This window comes from Sordaria macrospora, chromosome 1 (genome assembly GCF_033870435.1).
Source record: "Sordaria macrospora chromosome 1, complete sequence".
Lineage (NCBI taxonomy): Eukaryota > Fungi > Ascomycota > Sordariomycetes > Sordariales > Sordariaceae > Sordaria > Sordaria macrospora.
In genome coordinates, this window is record NC_089371.1 from 6,820,252 (window position 1) to 6,839,617 (window position 19,366).

At 50.5% G+C, this 19,366-nt stretch overlaps 4 protein-coding genes across 4 annotated transcripts, besides 1 other annotated feature; 2 read left to right on the forward strand and 2 right to left on the reverse strand.

The window, feature by feature from the left end:
• The first annotated feature begins 2,558 nt into the window (after nt 1-2,558).
• On the forward strand, nt 2,559-3,704 carry SMAC4_10028 (uncharacterized protein). The gene is made up of 2 exons (XM_003342752.2): nt 2,559-3,375; nt 3,434-3,704. Exons 1-2 carry the CDS (start codon nt 2,725-2,727, stop codon nt 3,662-3,664), a joined length of 882 nt encoding a protein of 293 aa, XP_003342800.1. The 5' UTR covers nt 2,559-2,724; the 3' UTR covers nt 3,665-3,704.
• A 648-nt stretch (nt 3,705-4,352) lies between these two features.
• Nucleotides 4,353-4,932, reverse strand: SMAC4_04512 (uncharacterized protein; the record flags this gene model as incomplete). Its single annotated transcript, XM_066090123.1, has 2 exons — nt 4,353-4,389; nt 4,424-4,932. The coding sequence occupies 2 exons, from the start codon at nt 4,930-4,932 to the stop codon at nt 4,353-4,355; spliced, it is 546 nt and encodes a 181-aa protein (XP_065945822.1).
• Nucleotides 4,933-11,272: 6,340 nt separating this feature from the next.
• Nucleotides 11,273-11,344: a sequence feature (Short protein (SMAC4_13112, WPJ58898.1) was converted to a misc_feature.).
• A 685-nt stretch (nt 11,345-12,029) lies between these two features.
• SMAC4_01224 (uncharacterized protein) lies at nt 12,030-17,228 on the reverse strand. Its single transcript, XM_066089555.1, has 3 exons — nt 16,095-17,228; nt 14,165-15,820; nt 12,030-14,110 (listed from the first exon to the last, which is right to left on the reverse strand). Exons 2-3 carry the CDS (start codon nt 15,398-15,400, stop codon nt 12,956-12,958), a joined length of 2,391 nt encoding a protein of 796 aa, XP_065945823.1. The 5' UTR covers nt 15,401-15,820; nt 16,095-17,228; the 3' UTR covers nt 12,030-12,955.
• Nucleotides 17,229-17,275: 47 nt separating this feature from the next.
• SMAC4_01223 (uncharacterized protein) lies at nt 17,276-18,294 on the forward strand. Its single transcript, XM_024655221.2, has 5 exons — nt 17,276-17,601; nt 17,691-17,717; nt 17,780-17,809; nt 17,877-17,967; nt 18,037-18,294. Exons 1-5 carry the CDS (start codon nt 17,310-17,312, stop codon nt 18,176-18,178), a joined length of 582 nt encoding a protein of 193 aa, XP_024511132.2. The 5' UTR covers nt 17,276-17,309; the 3' UTR covers nt 18,179-18,294.
• Nucleotides 18,295-19,366: the final 1,072 nt, after the last annotated feature.

Consider the following 19,366-nt stretch of genomic DNA (forward strand, 5'->3'; position numbering starts at 1 on the left):
ATATGTCAATAGCAAATGTCTTCTATTCATCCTTACCTTCTCAGGGTCAGATAGCTTTCTTATTGTTTGTTGTCTCCATCTCGCAACGATTGGACATCGGGTGGACACTCAAAGTTTTGAAACATTTTTCGTCTGAAGAATGGCAGAATGATGATATAATATGGGTGAGCGTATTGGAAACAGCGTATTCATGGTATTGTACTTTTTTATTTTGCACAAGGCGGGGCGGTATTTTCGGTGTCGTGGGACCATCGAGGTGTGGAAAGATCGACTCGTGGCGCGCCAAGCAATTTTCGAAATTCAGGGGAAGGTGCGAATCGAGTCTGAATTCATCATGACCCGACTGCAAATCAGAAGCCGCACCAGGGGTTGCGGCTCTCAATAGGTACCTCTAGGCATTCCATCAGCTGGAAATAAGTGGCGTCTGCTTTCCTGTTAGGGCTTTGTCCATCTTCTTGATAACTGGACAGGGTTGACGAAAAATGAGTTCATCGGAACTAAGCCAGGAGAAAACACGAAGTTTGGATAGCTTCCGATGCTCTGAAACTGGTTTCCTTCGGCGGTACCGGCGAAGTGCAGGACCGAGAGGAGGAAGGGTCGGGACGAGATCGCGCAGATGCTCTTGAATGCTAATCTTTTCTTTTTGTGCCGTTAACCAGATTGCCAGAGACATGATCCCTTGGAAAGACCGTCGAATTACGAGTCCTGTGCGCGATTGATGCGGGGGATTCCGGCACATGGCAGAGAGTGTCAGCACTCTTCCTTGACGCAGCCAGCATGCATAGGCAGGTGCAGACTGTCATTAACGACAGGCGCAGCCGACATGTACGCACTGCTACCTCCTACATAACAAAAATTTGCGAGGGTTTGGTCTGGGAGATCTTGTTCTGTTCCCCTCACCATCATCCAACGCTATAAGGAGGATGTCGTGCTAGATCAGGGAGGGGCCATCAGAGCCCTAGAATCACTAGCGCGCTTCTACACCAACCCGCAAAACTGGGAAAGAGCCCATATCTTCCTGGTCGAGGCCTACGAGCACTGGGGATACTTTTGCCTCAAAAGATACAGCCCTACCGTGGGAGATGTGAACAGGTTTCTCCAAGAAACCAGGTGGCGGTGTTTGCCAATCTGCCACAAGGAACACTTCTCACTGGCAATTTTCGACCAAGGCGAGCAAGTGTGGTTCCATTACGACTTGGGGTTTGAAGCACAGAGATTCCGAGAGCTTCCCTTGTGACATCCTCTGTCTTTTTTACCAAGACATGATGAATATCGAGTTCGAACGTGAAGGGAAACAAGGACCAAAGTTCAGGTGAAAGTCGACCCCTTTGGTCTTTGGTCGATACAAACGCCTGATGTCCAAGTTTCTGCGAGGTATGACTTCATGACCGAGCAGTGAAGGCAACTGGAAGATTCGTCTGAAGACTTTGCCAGAATTTAGGAAAGCTGGATGTCGAGCGCAGAAAATCTTGTGTCCTTTCATCCCGTCACCGTTTCTATTGTTGCCCTGAATGAGGTGGGGTCAGGAAGGCGCGTCCATTCACTTAACTACTCGTTCCTTCCATATATAGCCTTCCAGAACTTTTTCTTCTCCTTCCACCTTTCTGTTGCGACCGTCAACTCCCCCCGCCCCCCAAATTTTGCGAATACATTTTTCACGTCACGGAAGAATCGCTGGAGATATCGAACGGACGTTACCTGCGTCAATCCTACTCGCGATTCCATTGCATCTCCAATTCAAAATTCTGTAGGTAATCTCATTGCACTAGCTACCAACTTCCCAACCCGGCTGAATGAGAGACTGACTTTGCTGTCAAGGTGGATTGAGTATCCGAGAGGTAAGGACTTCCTCACATGATCGCGCGCTCCGAAATTATCTTCCCAAGTGTCATCATCTTCATGAAACAAATCTAACATAAATCTTTCTTCCCGCTACAGATTGGAGGAGCGACATGTGTCACAGGGTTAGTCGTATGCTCGTGCAGGCTGCAGCCTGATTGGCCGAGTCCCAGCCTCACGCGGCTGGGACCCTGCTTAAGACCAGTCCTTTGCACACAGCTGCGACTGTGTCACAGGGTTAGACCTCTGTGACTGTCGCACGCTGGTGCAGGTTGCAGCCGCTTCTGAGACTGCTGCAGCCTGATTGTCCAAGTTCTCCCAGCCCCACGCGGCTGGGACCCTACTTAAGGCCAGTCCTCTGCGCACAGCTTGCGACTGTTCTCTTTTCTCCTTCGTGCAATTTGTCACAGGGGTAGCCTGTGTCGTTGCACGTGATTAGTCACGTGCCTTGTGCCAGCGCACAGCAGCTTCTGAGACTGCTGTCGCTGTCAGTAGGCTGGCTATGACGGCTCCCAGCCATGGACCCACAATTGGGCCCACAGCTGGACTGCCCTCATAAGGCCAGCCTTCTGGGCACTTGTCTGCACTCTCTTCCTTTCTCCTTCGTGCAATTACGCATATTCACATCTACCATCGACCCTTTGCCCGTGATAGTTAATTGCACCTCTTAACTATTGCGTTCACAGCGCAAACCCTTTTCTTTCATCGTGCGGTTGATTTATCAATTGCGCGCGCGTGCAGGAATCACCTTGAATCCAGCACTCCACAACAGTCGCAGTTGCGACGGTCAATCGGTCACTCCTCCCTTCATTCAGTGAATAAGGGTAGGCACTCTTCATCCAGTGGATAAGAGCCTCGCCTCAAGCGACCATCCCTTGTCTCTTTATGTCTAGCGACGACAGCGATTCCGCTACGTTCTCACCCGCCGCTGGCAGTGTTAGCGGTGATCTTCTTGATCTTGGTATCCCCCTCCCCAGCACGTCTTTCAACTTGGACGACGTCCGTGAGGTCCTTGACAACGTTGTTAGCACTTTTGATACGACCGTCTGTCGCGCCGCGCTTCTCGAGCTCCCTCAGTCCGCCGCCGCCAAAGACCTCATCGCCGGCATCGACGACGACGAAGACAAACAAGTCGTCCCACGGGAGCACCTCGCAGACGCCGCCATCATCGCCGACCATCCCGCTTTCCGCTCGATCATCGCCCCGCTCGGTCGTCTTCACCACACTGACCTTGCGCTCTACGACGACGTCGCCAGCGACCTCGAGCGCAGCGAGCAGGAGCTGCAGACCGCCCGCGCCGTTGCCAATGCGGCCCAGGACAACTTCGATCAGAAGAACCTCGACTACGTCAACCTTGAAACCTCGTACAACAGCCTCCAGAGGAAGCACGACGAGCTGGTCGCGGACTACAACGCCCTCAAGTCTCGCAGCGCCAACATTCGAGCCCCGTACGACAACCTCGCTGAGACCCCGGGCAAGATGTCTTCCCTCAGACAGACGGTGGAGAACCCACCTATCTTCACTGGCAAGGAGAACGTCAGTGCCGCCCGCAGATGCGAGATCTTCAAGGCATGGCGTTTCCGCATCCTGTCAGTGGAAGTGCGACCCCTTCCTCTATGTTGACGAGGATGTCAAGATCATTCGTACCGCTATGCTGCTTGGCCCTGAGATCCTGTCTGGCATTCAGGACGATCTGGACGTTATCCAGAGCGGTGGTGACAAGTATACCTGGCGCTGGAAGACTGGCGTCGAGTTCATGGAGTACTCCGTCCAACGTCCCATAGCCGAATCGTTGGGGTATGCGAACCTGCAAGGCTGGATGTAATCACCCATGTCTCCTTCGGCAGGTGTCGTGTTAGACAATTGTACAAGTGTGAGGAGTCCACGGTCGACGCTCGCAATGCGATTGACTGCTTCCCATGTCGGGGGTTGATAGTCTCGGGTGGTGGTTCGTCCCCTGGGAGGGTCCTGATTGTCCCGTCGGGGGTCCTCGTGATCAGGTCCCGTGGGCGACTGCCACTGATTGTCTGGGTCGGCATCTATAGCGCGGTCGATCGCATCCTCAAGGTCGTCTTGCCCGTATTCCATGCTGGCGATTTCGACGACTCTTGCTCCTTCTACCGCTGCGGCCTCGGCCTTCTTCCACTTCAACTGCTTGGGAGCACGGCAGTCTCTCTTCATGTGTCCCTTCTTTCCGCAGTTGAAGCACGCGACCTGAGAGAGGTCACGTTTGCCTTGGCTGGCTTGTGCAGCGTCGATTTCCATGGGTCCGGAGTGAGTGGTTCCGGAGATGTGTGTGCCCCAGGTCCGTTTCTTCTTGGTGTTGTTGTGGTTGCCATTGGACCTGAGAGGAACGAAAGCAGACGTCCTGCCTTTCTTCTCTTGCTCGCGCTGGAACTGGCAATCATCGATGCGGATGGCCTTGTCCATGTAAGCGTCGATGGACTCGGGCCTGTCCTCCTTGTAAAGCTCGTCCTTGACTCTCTCCTTAAGGCCGTTATAGAACAGCTGCATCAGCCCGTCGTCGTTGATGTTGCTGCGAAGTGCATCCTGCTTGAAGAGTGCAGCGTAGGCTGAGGCAGACTTGGTTTGTCGGAGATGGGTCAGGCGTTCCTGCGCGCGTCGAGTCTCATCCTTTTCTCCAAAGACTCTGGAGAGTGCCTCGGTGAAGTCGGCATAGGAGTTCAAGACCTTCTTGGTGAAGTCCGTGGCTTGGTCTCCATTTTCGTAGTAGTCTTTGAGAATGGGCTCGAACCAAGTGAGAGCTTTGTCCACGAGCCTAGTTCCTGCGTAGGTTACCTTCTCGAATTCAGAAGCAAACTGGTCCTCATAGAAGTGAAGGTAGGCCTGCATCTGGATCAAGAATCCTGCGAGGGCGGCCTGCTGGCCGTCGAACTCTCTGGGCGCGGACAACTTAACTCTCTTGCGTTCCTTGGGGGTGCCTTCTCCTGCCTTCGCTCTGGGGGCGCCGGATCCAGCCTGGAGCTGCGCCTCCAGCTGGTTGATGCGGTCCTGCATGACCTTGAGCTGTCGGTTCAGGGCAGTGGCGTTCAGGGGTTCACCCTGAGTGGAGGTACCGGCGGAGGAAGACATGATGAAGCGAAGATACCTTCAGTACACTATCCGAGATAGGCCAAAGGGAGTAGTCAACGTGTGACGAACGGCAGTCTGATCTGCCTAAGTGGGATAGCTGAAGGTAAATACTACCAGAAGACGTTCGGTGAAGCTAAAGAGTTCACAACAAGTATGCTTGTGTTGATACTAGTCTCGGTGATAATGATCAATTGACTACTGTCGAACTATCTGACAATCTGAGTTCTCCCGTAGTCCCTTTATACCTGCTCGCCCTCTGCGAGATATCTGTCTCCGGATGCTCTTGTCGAGCCCCATAGGTCTATCTAATGTGTGGTGGCTCACCATGACTACCGTGAGCCTTGTTGCCGCGTGAGCCTACTGTCCTGACCTGTCACGCTTATCGTGAGCCTTCCTATGTCTTAGCGTTACACGGTCTAACCCTTTTTGGTTGTCTGTGTTACCAGCCTCGTGGTTGGCCCGTGTTCCCTCATAAGTTCGTAACATGATGATTCCAAATAATTAAGCTAAATATAAAATCAATTGATTTAAGTATGTTGAGGTTGGTCCGAGGCCTATTTGTACGTTAGGTCTATAGTGTCCAAGGTTTGTAAATATATACTTCTCGTTACTTTTGACCATTGTATCAATCTCCCTAAAAGGATATAGGAACCGGAAGGGCGCTATTTCCTCAATATTTTCTATACCAATACTAATGTACGTAGCTAACACACTCTGGGTGAAACTTTTATTATTTTAAGTAAGTTTAAGTCTCTTTATGTAGCTTTTTTTTTACTTATACCCAGTTTCGAGTATCCAGATACTATTTTCTTAGTCGTTAACAATCTACTCATTATTGTAAGGGTTCTACGAGGTATACACACAGGTAGGCCTTGGTGAAAGTGATAATATTCGACAAAGAGGAAAAGGGAAGTCTGTGCCAGTATGGCATGGAGCTTACAGCTAAATACACAAGAGAGGTGCGTATATCGAAGGTGCTAGAAACGCCAAGGTCGAAAATGTGGTTCGTGCGGCATACCCTAGGAGTGCACCCAGTTAGAGGGCAGGCCTGGCTTTCATAGAGTTCAAGCCAGGCAAATACCCCTAGGCGCCAGCTCCATGACAATTATTCCGAGCCTCTTATCCAGCTCCTAGTTCCGCCCCTAGTTCCGCTCCTGGTCCCGCCCTTATTGTATAGTAGATCGGCGTAACTAACTGGAAGCTCCTTTTCCTAATTACCAGTATCGTGGGTGGCTGTTATGGGGCGCGAGCAAGCACTAAGCTAAGACTTTAATTATTATACGAAGAACAGGAAGAGAATCTTGTGTGCGCACGAGAACTATGTAGGGCACCCAGAGCCATGACAGCAGTCTGTGCTCAGACTGCTGAATGTACTGCAGCTAGACAGCTGCACTCAGCTGGCTACACTACTGCAGCACATGTGCATGTGCACTTATATACAGGAACAGGGCAGTAATGCCTGTGACAGTGGCGTTGCTAAACTGGGAAACTGTACGAAGTTACAGCGCTAATAATATAAACTATCAAACTTATACCCAATTTCGTATTGCGTTCATGTTTTGGACTTAGAGAACCTGGACTATAAGCGGTACCGCAGCCAGATCAAGAACCTATTTAGGTAGTATCAAAAATAGTCTAACGCAGATGATGTGATATACTAGGGCTTAAGGTCTATAACGGACGCCATCAAGTCCAAATTGATATATCGTAATAACGTTGGTATAGTTTTATCCTTGTTACTGCCACGTAAGCTGGTAGTAAGCGCAAGGCAAGCTCTATAAACAACAACAAAATACTAAAGCAAATTAATAAAGTACGGAAGCGCATTAAGCGCACCGAAGACTACTTGAGAATATTCGCCAATATTGGAGTATGTGACGATATGGATCCCGCAACTCTCACACATTATGAGATTAAATAAGGAAGACGGTAGAGACTGGCAGAATCTGGGCTCCTCCCATGGGAGGATGCACTTTAGAGCCCAGCTCTCAATCTTTTCCCCTTTTCTTCTTTAGCTTTAGTTATTTATTCATTTGTACCCAACTACGCGTTACGGAACTACGTGAGCTGGTGCATTGTAACATCGTCGACCGTCATTGTCACGGCGAATAGAGGGAAGGAATGCGGCAAAGCGACAATGACCCTACTATTGAATGAAGATTGAAAGATGAGGAAAAAGAAGAACTAGAATACAAAGGATGGCTGCGGCGCAAAGGATATACTGTGCACTGCCAAGAACCATGCAGCCATAGGAGCAATGCTGACCAGCGGTTGAGCCGCGCCGTCACAGTAGTTGTAGTTGGAAGGGAATTTTTAATCTACAGGGGGCGGGTTCCGATATACTCTGTTACGATGCACCAGCTCACGTAGTTCCGTAACGCGTAGTTGGGTACAAATGAATAAATAACTAAAGCTAAAGAAGAAAAGAGGAAGAGATTGAGAGCTGGGCTCTAAAGTGCATCCTCACATGAGAGGAGCCTAGATTCTGCCAGTCTCTACCGTCTTCCTTATCTAATCTCATAATGTGTGAGAGTTGCGGGATCCATATCGTCACAGACGACTATTATTTTAGCCTTCATTGAAATGTCGATACAAAGCTCTAGACGATCTTAATATTTTCGATTCTTCTATCTATTAGACTTCTTACGCGTACGACAGATATCCAATTATCCTTAAGATAGAGGAATATACAAATTCAAAATTTAACTATGGTTGTTATTAATTCTGTTAACCTTGTCGTCCCATTCCCTTGAGAATTTCACAAGTTATATCTGGAGCCAAGTGACTTGACAATTTTTCAGATCCTCGGGACTGTTCGGGAGGAATGAAAGGGGGTCGAATTGGTTCGTTTGGAGGGCGATAGGGTTGCTTGGCGAGATTTCTCTGTCGGACTAAGTAGCACTTCTACCTTGGGATAGACTCTGCGTTCTGCCAATCTATGTATTATCAATGGCCTTTGTGATCTGCTGAGTTTTGTCCTCCTGTCTCTCTGCCCTTTGTGCCTGTCTGGGGGACAGATTTGGAATGGCAGTAATTAGGTTCCAAACTCACAGATTGTTGACTCCAAGTGATGGGATGGTCCATTCTGACTTCTTCATCTTCTGTCCTACCTTAGGGTGCTCTGAAGGGTATGTTGTCATACGTTTGTTTAACTCGGTCTTTACGTTCCCCCAATGCTTGACCATGATGACAGGTTTGTTGATCTCAGCCGCAGGAACACTCCTCAAATGAAGTTTGCAGCTGTTGTGATTATCAAGGTCAAGGTGCCCCTGGGTGACATAAGAGACTAGGCAAACACCGCAGAAGTAGACCCGAGCAGCTTCGGCAATTTGGCGTTTGACCTGTTCCACCGGATCCCACTTGGCATTTGATCTGGCAGTACATCCGCTGCAGTCACATATTCCATACCTCATAAGAAACAACAGAGAAACCACAGAGACAGAAGAGCATTCCCAGACTATTGAGTGAAAAGTCCGATGACGGCTGGGATAGCAAACCGCTTCCTCATCGGTGCATCTCGGAAGATGTCACCAAAGATGAAGGGGCTCGTTGGTTTTTTGTCCTTCGGCGAGTCGTTGGGGTGCATGTCCACGTACATTGGACCGAGTTGGGGAGAGGCATGATGGCGCAATTGGAGAGGTCGAAATAGCCATCGAGTTCAGCGGCGCGCCTGGTGGAAATTGCGCGGGGCGTGTCGAAAAGATGGCTAACGACGGGAAAGTTAGCGACGGACAGAGCAAAGGAAGTGCGAAATTAGTACGGTACCTCCATGGAATTTGAAAGTGCTGACGGGGTGAGAGTAGCGGAAACCTCTGGCTGCTGCGAGTGTACTGCACCTGCCTCTTTGTCTCTGACGCTTAGGTTCCGCTTGTGCTGCCTGCACAACCCGCCTATCTACCATTTAACCTCCACGCGTGGTAGGTCCTAGTACTTAGTCAACATGCGGCAGAGGCACGCCTGCACCGACAGAGCCCATTACATCAAAGATTCATCCGGGGCACCCGTCTCAAGGGAGAATCAGTCACCAGAAGAGATCGCAAATGGTGGCAGGAGGCAACGGACAGAAAGAGGGCGAACCGTGCGGCAACGGCCATCTTACATGTGTAAGTTCTCCCAACTTTTTTTCTCGATACTCCTGTTGAGTAGAAATATTTGCTAATATACCTCACCGGCTACTGTGGCAGCAGACTCCAGAGCTTTTACATCCCGTTTGTCTAGATTTTTCCAACGTTCCCACGTGGTGTCTTTGCGAATCATCCTTCAAAAGCGAACTATCTTCGCATGCTTACGGAAAGTGGATGAATTGAAGCAACCAAGCTACGCTTTCTGAAGGCATCGGCAAAGTCCATGGTATTGGAGGGGATTAGAATGAAGGTTATGGGACCTATGGATAAAGTTTGTGGTGTACACTCTCAAAGCGCGGACATGATTCGAAAAACGCCTAACTCATCGCGGTCGCCAAAGGAAGGCTTTACGGATACAAATCCTCAGATTACTTTCTTTCGCCCACCTTAGGTTGCCCGAGGTTCTCCAACCTCTACGTAATGGGATGGCAGGTGCAAGTGAAGGGCATTGAGTCGGTCATGTCTTACCTTTAAGTTAAACCCCTGTGCTTAGTCGCATATAATATATTATTAATATGGGAAGGAACCTTGGCCGCTGGGAAGTGAATGGAAAAGCAGTTGGGATGCTAATTCTGTTGTTGTGTTCTCCTGCGATGCTTCTCACTACCTACCTATTTATACTGGGTTTATCTTGTCGCCAACTAGCTGTCTTTGGGAATCTTCAACACCACGACGAGACATCTCCTTGTCAAATCCAACTGGCTTTTCCGCGTGTTTTTCAACACATAGATACAAAGTTTTCTAAAATGGCGTAAGTATTGCATTTCGCTCTTTCGGCCGGCTATTAGAGATTGTTCGAATATCATACTGATGTACTTCTTTACAGTTTCATTGAGTTTGCCCGTGGTTAGTACTCCATCCGTGTTCCAAATGGCTTCAGGCTTTCACATCAAAGCACCCGATTTAGCCTACTCTATGACTGTCAGCACTCAGGAAGCACATGCTTGATGTCTCAGATGTTGCCACCGTCGTTCTCAATACGGTAAACCAAATACTGACCCCGCTTATCTCATAGACCGGGACTGCAAAAGATCTCTCGCTTTTCAAGCTGTCGAATTAATTCAGAAGGCTCTAAACGCCGGCGCGACTCGCGATATTCTCCTCAAGGAGCAAAGGGATCTTCATGAGAGCAGCCCGCCAAACAGCATGGTCTGGCTGTTCCACACCGTTGTTGTCACTGAGCTTGAGACCCCGGGATACTTGACATCGGTCGGTCGACTTTTGCAGTATCTCTAGGTACGGCCTGGATATGGGTATTACCCGACGTCTCAGGATTGGCCACGGCATAGGCACCTCTACTTTACTCAAACGGGGGCATAGAAGAGACTAAGGAACAAACCTGCATCGCGCATAATGGAGGCTTCTGGTTAGTCATAGTCTCTTTTTCTGGTACAATATGGATTGAACCTTTGCTCGTTTGTGGATTACCTTTTCCCCTTCACTGCGTTCTTTGCTTCGTCTACTCTGCTCGAAAATTGCTTCGGTCTCGCTGATCTCTAGTCTCACTTCTGTTTCTGCTCCATCCTCTCTTCATTTTGCCTGGCTTCGCAAACCTTGACCACATTTGGTACGGATAACAAGAAATGCGCAGTGAAGGGGGAAAACACCCAAGGTTTTCGGCGAGACAGCCAAACCTTACCGCCCTAGATGCTTCACTCGCTCCGACGTCCCAGAGCCCTGCGCTATTTAATTGTCATTCCTTCCCTTTCTCTGTTCCATAAATCCCTCTGCACCGCGACATAACTTAGCCTTTTTGTATTTATCACAGTCGCCAACATTCTCACATCATCACAGACAAGAAAAGCCAGTCACCTTAGCAGCAAACAAACATAAAAAAAAAAACCATGCCGTAAGCATTCCACGCATTCCAATCAACCATTACCTAGCCACAGGTTCCCAGTAACATACTAATGCTCCCTCAGGCATATCTGCTTCCCTCGCGGTAAGTCAAATCGAATTCTCCTTCCCTCATCGGCATTTCACCAGGCCAAATGGTCTTCTCTTCAGCAACGTCCATGCCGGTTATTAGCTGACGTCTTTTCTTCTTATTCACAGATTGGGATCCGAATCCCAACATCAGTCTTCTCGACCAAGCGAGAAGGCTGGTAACCGACAGGCAGACCAGACTAGGCATCGACCTCTGGGAGCTGTGGTGCGAGCAGAGCGCGTGTGTCAGTGCCAGCCCGCACGGATCGATAGCCTATTTGTTCCATTCCATGGTTCTCCTGCAGGTCATGAGACGCTTGGGCGGAGTTGGCAGGGAAGAAGGAGAAGCTCGATCGGATTGATGACGACGAATAGACCAGGCAGGCATATATGCCTGGTAGGCAGGTGCTTCTGCATATGGATGGGCAAATTGTGCACAATGAAATAAAAATGTCATTTGACATCGACAGAGAAGGTAAAAACACGGCGTTTTATTTCGTGCTTCACTTTACCTACTTCTATGCTGCTATGCATTTATACCAGCGGGAGTTGGCAGGGACTTGGTGGAGAAGGGTAGGAAATGTCATTACGTACGTTTACATAGGGATGCATTTCGGCGAGAGGAAGGGAGAGAGGTATTGGGACACTTAACATTTGATATTCCACCTAATATTCCTATAAATTATAGGGTAAAGGAACTGATAATGCAATTAGTACCAATGGCAAGATACGCAATCAAACCTTTGTGAAACCTATGAATGACAGTAAATGCGCGAGTGTCGCTCGTCACTTTTGGTATCCTGCTCTCCGTAACTTTCCATACGTAAATACCTAACGTTTCGCCAAGCGAATCACCTCAGGGTCATACAAACCCGCTGTCGTGACCCAAAATTACCGGCAGCCGGACTGAGCGTTATCGTGCACCCACCACCATCGAACTGCGACAAAATGTAGAGTGCATTGATCAGCTGTGACACACGTTGTCACCACCCACCAACCTTTGCTTGATGTTTTATCTTGGCTGTTGTTGATGGTGCCCATGTTTCCCCTGCCGCGTGATGCTTGATTCCTAGGAAACGCAATGGTGTGTGTGAACTTTGGGTGGTCAGTGCCTGTGGTCACCCATTTTATTGATCAGTGTGGGTGAGATCATGTTGGTCAGTGCTTCTCACTCAACTGTTCTCTTATCAGCTGGGTCAGTCACTCCGTTCATGCTCGTCAACTCTCGGCCCAACTCAAAGGCGTTGGTTGGTAAAGAAATGATCACTTCAATAACAGTGGACGGAAAGCCATGCTTTGCGCTTCGTTTATTTCTTTTCCGCACCATACACCAAGGCCTCCTGCTTCCCAACGACTACTAAAAGCTTCTTCCCGTCCCGTGTTGTGATACATACATACAAGCCCCCCTCTCTCAACCCACCACCGACTGTGATCGCAATGCTACCCTGCTATTGTACTGCTGTAACTGTAAAACTCAGAAAAAACCAAGAGTCGCCGCTTGTGTAATTGCAAACCGTCCGGAAGACAAATAACCCCCAGAACATTCGTAACAGTTCTCAGCCCGTTGTTGATTTGATGAAGTAGTATTTGTTAAGAAGAAGGAAAGGTAAAGCATAGGAACGAAAGCTAGCTCGAAAGGAGAGCAAGATGAGGAAACCAAGATAAAGTGACGGGAAAGCGAAGGTAGGGCCCTATTGAAGCATCTTATGTTTTAAACCACGCTAGCCCAGCTGCCTTATCACTTAAAACTCCTGGTGATTTTCTGTCAAAAAGCCCTACCGCCTGGGTTCGGATTGCATAATACATGTGGTATGAGAAAGACAGAGACTGAAGTGCATGTGCAAGAAACGTGATGAGAAGTAGTCTTCAGGTATAAAAAGTTCCTATAAACTGTACAAAGGAGATTGAAGATACGGTGTGCGTGCGTAGATGTGTGTGTGGGATGTGGTAGTGTGAGTGAGTACCGGTCTGCCCTAGTTCTTCGCCTGCGGCTGCCACCCATTGAGGTAAGCCATCATACCCATGCCGATGAGTACAACTCCAAGAACGGATACGTAGGGCATGGCCTGTATCAACGCACGATCCTGGTGCGGGTATACTAGCGCGGACGAGGACGACGGTTTCAACGTGTCCGTCAGCGCCAGACTGGGCACCTCCTCAGCCTGATCCTCGGAGGAACCATCGGACTGGGTGGGTCCGGTCACTGCAGCACCATTGGCCTTGGGCAACGCCTGCTCAGCCTCCTTCTCCTGCTTGCCCTGGCGTGATCTACCGCGGGAGGACGAACGCGACTTGCGCGCCGCGGCTTGCTGCTCCTTCTCATCCCGCTGGCGTATTTGCAAAATCAACTGACTGAGAGTCTTGCGGTCAGCATCTCGCTCTGCCTCTGCCTGCTCAGCCCTGTTCCTAAAAGCTTCTAGCTGCTCCCTAAGCCCCTTCATCTCCGTCGTCATCGACTCGATCCGAGCCTGGAAAGCTGCTGCCATGGCCTCGATGTTGCTAGTTTCCGGCTTGGAGCTCTTTTTGGGTTCAACACCGCCGAGTGCGCTCGAGTTGTTTGCCTGAGACTGCTCCGTCGGTGGCTCAAAAGCCTTCTCCAGCTCTGAGTGGCCGTTGGTCAAAGCTGCCACACTTGTACCATTCGTTACTGCTTGCTGGCTTACTGCCATCTTTTGCATCAAAATTTCCGCCTGTAACCTGGCTTCACGTTCCTCGTTAAGCATCCTTTCCAGATCTCGCACCCGAGCACTGTTACTGTCCAGCTCATTCTTTGCCATGTTCAAAGCCTCCGTAAGTTGCATAACTTGATTAACGTTCGCATCCTTGGGGAAAGGGTGTGATTTGGGTCGCTCGGTGATTCCTCGTTTTAGCGAAGGCGCATCTGAAGCGCGAGCAACACTCGGCACTTCGGGGACAGGCTGTGATGGTGGAGGAGCAGGGGGCTCCGAGAACCGGGTTTTGCTGTTATCCGATTTGAAGGGGACGTTGCCATTTACATGCGGTTTGGGAGGCTCGATGCCATCGGGCTTCTCTTGGTTCTTGATGTCGTCCTTGGTGACCAAGGCGGTGATGAACTGTCCCGTTCGGATAAGGTCGTGGTGCTGCAGCTTGGCATTTCGCATTTCCGTCTTTCGTAGTGTGAGCAGATGAATCAGGAACCACGTGCAAAGACTTGTACTAACCTGAAGCTTTTTGACAATATGTTCAGTCGTGACAGGGTTCAGCCAAAACTGCCTCTGCTGCGCCAGACCGGGTATCGGACCGCCCATATTTCCAGGCATCATACGCCCGTTGCTTGCTAGCGATGCTGCGCTGCCAGCTCGACCGCGGAAGGGAGGCATGCCGCCCATGGGCATCATCATGCCGCCATTTGAAGGATCGAGATCGCCAAAGTTCATGTCCAAGAGGTTATTTGTTTGGGTAACGAATCCGGCATGTTCGACTTTGGCGGCGACCTTGTGGTGAACTACCGTCTTCTGATCCTCGCTAACAATATCGATACCAAGTTCGAGATGGTCTTGGGACTGGAGCTCGTGGGGTTCCGACTCGCGATTTTCTGGCGACAGGCGGTTGCCATTGACGAAGGTGCCGTTCGATGACTTGACATCCTTGATATATATCTTGCCGTCCTGGTTGGCCCAGATCTCGGCGTGCTGACGCGACAACACCTTGCTGTCGAAGAAGCCGTTGGTAGGGAGAGGGACGGTTTTCGCATTCGTCTGTCGGCCGATTTTCATAATGTCGGGGTAAAAGGGGACGGAGATGGTCTTGCGTTCGAAGGTGCCATTGAGCGACAGCAGCGACAGCACGGGCAGGCGTTGGGGAGCCATTTGGTCGGCGCCTGGCCTCGAGATGTTGTTTTGTGACATCATCTGGTTCGGCGCCGACAAGGCGGACTGCGGTTGTTGCTGGGGCTGGGGTTGTGATGATGGCTGCTGTTGTTGGTGGTGCATAGTTGGAGGCGCGCCGTTGACGCCATTCGCCATGGGCGGGCGGCCTGTTGCTGAGCGTGAAAAGTCGGACGCTCCTTCTGGCCTGGCATTAGTCCATGAGTTGGTGTTGGTGTTGTTTTTTGGTTGCGCTTTCTTGCGCAGAGCTTGTGAGTTCGACCAAGGCGCGGTGTCTCCACCGACCGACATGGGGTTGCCGTTTCCGTTCCCGCTGCTGGTGGTGCTGCTGGGGCTGCCGTTGGTCGGCGCAGTCGAGACGGAGCCGGTCGAGGTCACGGTGGAGGTGGACGAGGAGGACGCCGTCGACGAAATCGACGACGACGAATTGGATCGTTGCAGAGATTTTCGCGACATGAACATGTTCATTCTATTGTCGTCGGGGTTCATCGAGTTTAGCGATTGGCCGCCATCAGTCCATCCCGGCCGATTGAGATTTGCGAAGCTAGGGGGATTCGCGACAGCCGTCATTGAGACCTCTGGGCGTGGTGGACGGGGCTCTGGGGGAATGGAGCGAAGTGGATACGGGCCGTGGGTGCTGGGATGGAAAAGCAGCAGTTGTGGTGTCGCTGGTCGCTAGTGTAGTCGCTGCCGTCGACGCTGGGGTTCTCTTGAGATTGTTCCTTTGCAAGTGGAAGTTGCAACAGACTGTCCTCCTGCTTTTTTTTGCTGAAAGCTGGAAACGGGGAGCGGGAGCAGGCGCGCGGGCTCGAACTCGCTGTTGCTGGCGACCTTTGTGCAGGCTCGACCTAACTCATGCGACTTCTTTTTCTTCTCTTTCTGACCTGGTAATCTACCTGCACCAACTATTGACGGCAACGACAAAGACTATCTAATTGAACGGAGCGCGGGGCGGGTGGGTTCTGGCCAGTTCGGACGGGTTGTTGGCAACTATAGGGGTTGAAAGCAAAAGGGTCAGTTAAAAAAGGTAATGTTACTTAGCACGCGGCGGTAATCTGGCCGTGACGTCGAACATTTGGCGCAGGGATTCGGGGGTTCCAAGGTGGACTCTGGACAAGTGGACAATGGCCACCGACGACTGTCGAGTTAGGAGTGCGCACTGCTCTTTGGTAACTTCGCGCCCTTGTTGGTGGAGGGGCAGCCACTGGGTCGAGAGGCGATCGTGATGTTGTGCTAAGTAAGGAGCAAGCGAGAAGCAGCATACCTAGGTATCAAGTAATTGTAAGCTGATGACGGCGATTTCGAGGGGAGATGTTCAAAATGGCAAGCACGTTTTTCGAGACGCGACGGGCAATAGTATAAAATCAATGAGGTTGAACAAGAATTTGAGGCGACTCACGTTTCCAGAAGTCCTGGCGTTGCCTTGGAGAGGAACGAACCGTGACCTCAAGCGCTTACGAGCAGGGGGATAAAGCACGCCCGTGCCACATGATGGTCCATGCGTGCAGCTGGCTCAACTAAACTTTCCCACCAAATCCCAAACAGGACTCGCCCGTTCCTCACGATTGGGCCTTTGACTGCACTGCCGCTGTGCCTCTGACCAGTGGACGCTGGCTTCTGCAGTGGTAGGCACGCGCGGAAGTGACAGAAAGACAATCTCAACGTTCCGTTGCTTTGGTCCCTTTGCCTTGTTGAGATGGAAGATCTGGATGGAGAGCGTCCTTGGTTCTTCCCACAAAGCGATAGGGGGCCTCCGATTGCTTCGCTCGAATGACAAGCTTGCTCTTACCTCTCTGGTTCGTCCTGTTTGATTCCTTGGTTCTTTTGATGCGGTCCAGTTGAAGAAGGCAGCGGCAGCCACTGCTTACGGTGTCCTGTATATACGATACAGTGTTTGTATGGGAATAGGGTGCGGTTTGTGCAGGTCAACCGCCAGGGGCTAGAATAGAATGATATGTGCCGGTGAGATTCCTTCTTTCAGAAAAGGTAGAGAGCACCAACGAGATCAGGAAGAGACGAGGTTTTGACTTTCGCCGACTGTCAGTCTGTTACCAACTCCAGCAGGAATGACCTATCACGTGAGAAATGCCTGTAAAGGGGAATTGGAACGGATATGAAATGGGTTGACGATGGCACGTCGCCGGCCCAGGGGACTAGTTTGACGGGCAACGCCGAGGTTGTTGGCCCGAGCGTCTGGACGTTCCAAAGCCTTGAAGAGATTCCATGATCCCCGCCTTGGCGAGGTTGAGGGAGAGTCTCTTTTGTTAGAGCTTCAGATGCCAAGTGTTAAAGCTTTCGGGAAGAGTACAGCAGCAATTGGCCACGACGATGAGTTAAGGAAGTTCTAAATAATCATAATACAGTACGATTGATTCAAGAAGACATTCTACGGAGACCCATGTACTTCTTCGAGGTTTGGGAGGACTTACGCTTGATCAAAACCGTGTGACATGCATTCATATGACCTTATCACCATAGAATGCTGCCTATAGCACTTACCAATTTCTCCCGGCGGACAAGGCTGTTGGGGGTGGGGTCGTCGTTCAAACCCCAGGATCGTCTGAGGTCCGTGCATCGCCTTTTGCAATTGCCCACGGCAACCAGCTCTATCGCGGAATTCCTCCCACTTCTCGAGATCGCAAGCGCAATAGCTCTGGCAGTTCCTTTGGCCGCAATTAGCTTTGTCGTCAATCCCATACCACCAATTACCAAGATGCCTGCCATTCCTCCTCAGCATGGTGGTGCCGTTGGGCCCTCCAACTTTGACAAGTGTATGGGCTGACTCCGCGGCAACAACCCAAGAGGGGTTTGCGATAACAGAAACAACAAGGAGCCTGCTAACATGATGCCATCCTCGCAGTCAAGATGGGTGCCATGATGGGCGGCAGTACGTCTTATCCTCCCTTCCTAGTGATCTGCGTTAAAGTCGCTAACCTTTCGCGATTATAGCTGTCGGCTGCATCATTGGCTTCATCTTCGGTATGCCCATCGCCCAATGCTTCGATTTTTGACTTACAGGCATGTCCTGACGCGCGCGACTCTCCAGGAACTGTCAACATCTTCAGATATGGTGCCGGCCCCAACGGCATCATGAGGACATTGGGCCAGTACATGCTCGGTTCGGGCGCTACTTTCGGGTAAGAAATCCTCGGATCAGAACCTCTCCATTAATCTAGACCTTAGCACTGACACCATCGTCCTTCCAGCTTCTTCATGTCCATCGGCAGCGTCATTCGTTCCGACTCCTCCCCCATTGTCGCTGAGGCCTATTATCGCGCCCAGAGGAGGCCCATGATCATGGCTGCCCAGGCCTTCCGCCCCGCCTACTACCCGACCCGCTCCGACTAAACGTCCACGCAGGAGGCACCATTTGCTGTACTTTATGTGTAAATAACAGGGTCGCCCGCGAGAGCGACTGTGGATACGGCGTCTTGGGGGTTTGTTCAAAATTCACAGAAATTCTGATCATTGGCGGAGCAGTTTGCGCCCTCTTGCATCTGACACGACGTTTGACGGGCTATAATCCGAGAAGGATGGTTGTGGCTTTAGCGCTCACGTTCAGCAGGTGTTTGCTAACCTTTATGGGAAACAGGTCAGCCTTACCCATGACATGCTGTGCAAGCCGACCGGCATGATGAGGCTCTTCGGCTGTGGTACAGCATCATCCCTGGATAGCATGTCATCTTTGCTCGACGGGGAGTTCGACAACAGCCATATTATGCGAAACAAGATAAGCGCTCAAAAACTTCACACTATGGTTGAAGACGGTCAAATAATCGATGCCCACAAGTCACCTTATTACGGCCCGAGACAATTACATGCAACTCCAGAAATTCGTCACACTTGCAATTTTAAACGACCACTCCTTGAGAATGGTCTGCTCCCTGAACATCGCCAAGTCACCGACGGAGACCCAGACTCGGAAGAAAATCTTGAAGAAAAATCATCATTGCGACTGTATGGGATATCGATAACAGTAGCAGCTCGAAAACCGCAAGATATGCTCATGCAAAGATTCTCAGATTCGTTCCGAGACGATGTACCTACCTCTATACACGGCACGGTCTTAACGGGATTGGTTCCTGGGTTTTGTGTCATCTGCACACATTCGGCCGTGTTCCGGACCTTTCTACCTAGCAACACTTCGCCTCTCTCTTCAAGCAAAGAGACCAAAGCCCATCACATTTCGTTGGTTCACTCGCTTTGGCTGATGGGTCTAGACCGGACAGTTTCCCTTTGTTTCGGCAGCATCCGTAGCCATACTTTGGATTTCCGTGGTTGTCCACAGCCTTTCCATTTTCCCGTGCTGTGTTCTGTTTCATCAGTTTCTTGCGTCCTGCACCGGCGATCCTAGTTGTGATTGAGCCTCCAACGACCCCCTTGCATCAGAGTCTAGGTGCATGTGCACTTTCGACTTTAGAGGAACATATCAAACCCGTGGGAGACTCCACAGTACGTTTCCGGGGCGTTGACATCTTGGTATAGTCTCTTCACTTTCGAGGAGGTTGAATGCATGATCGACTACTGAAGGCTCAC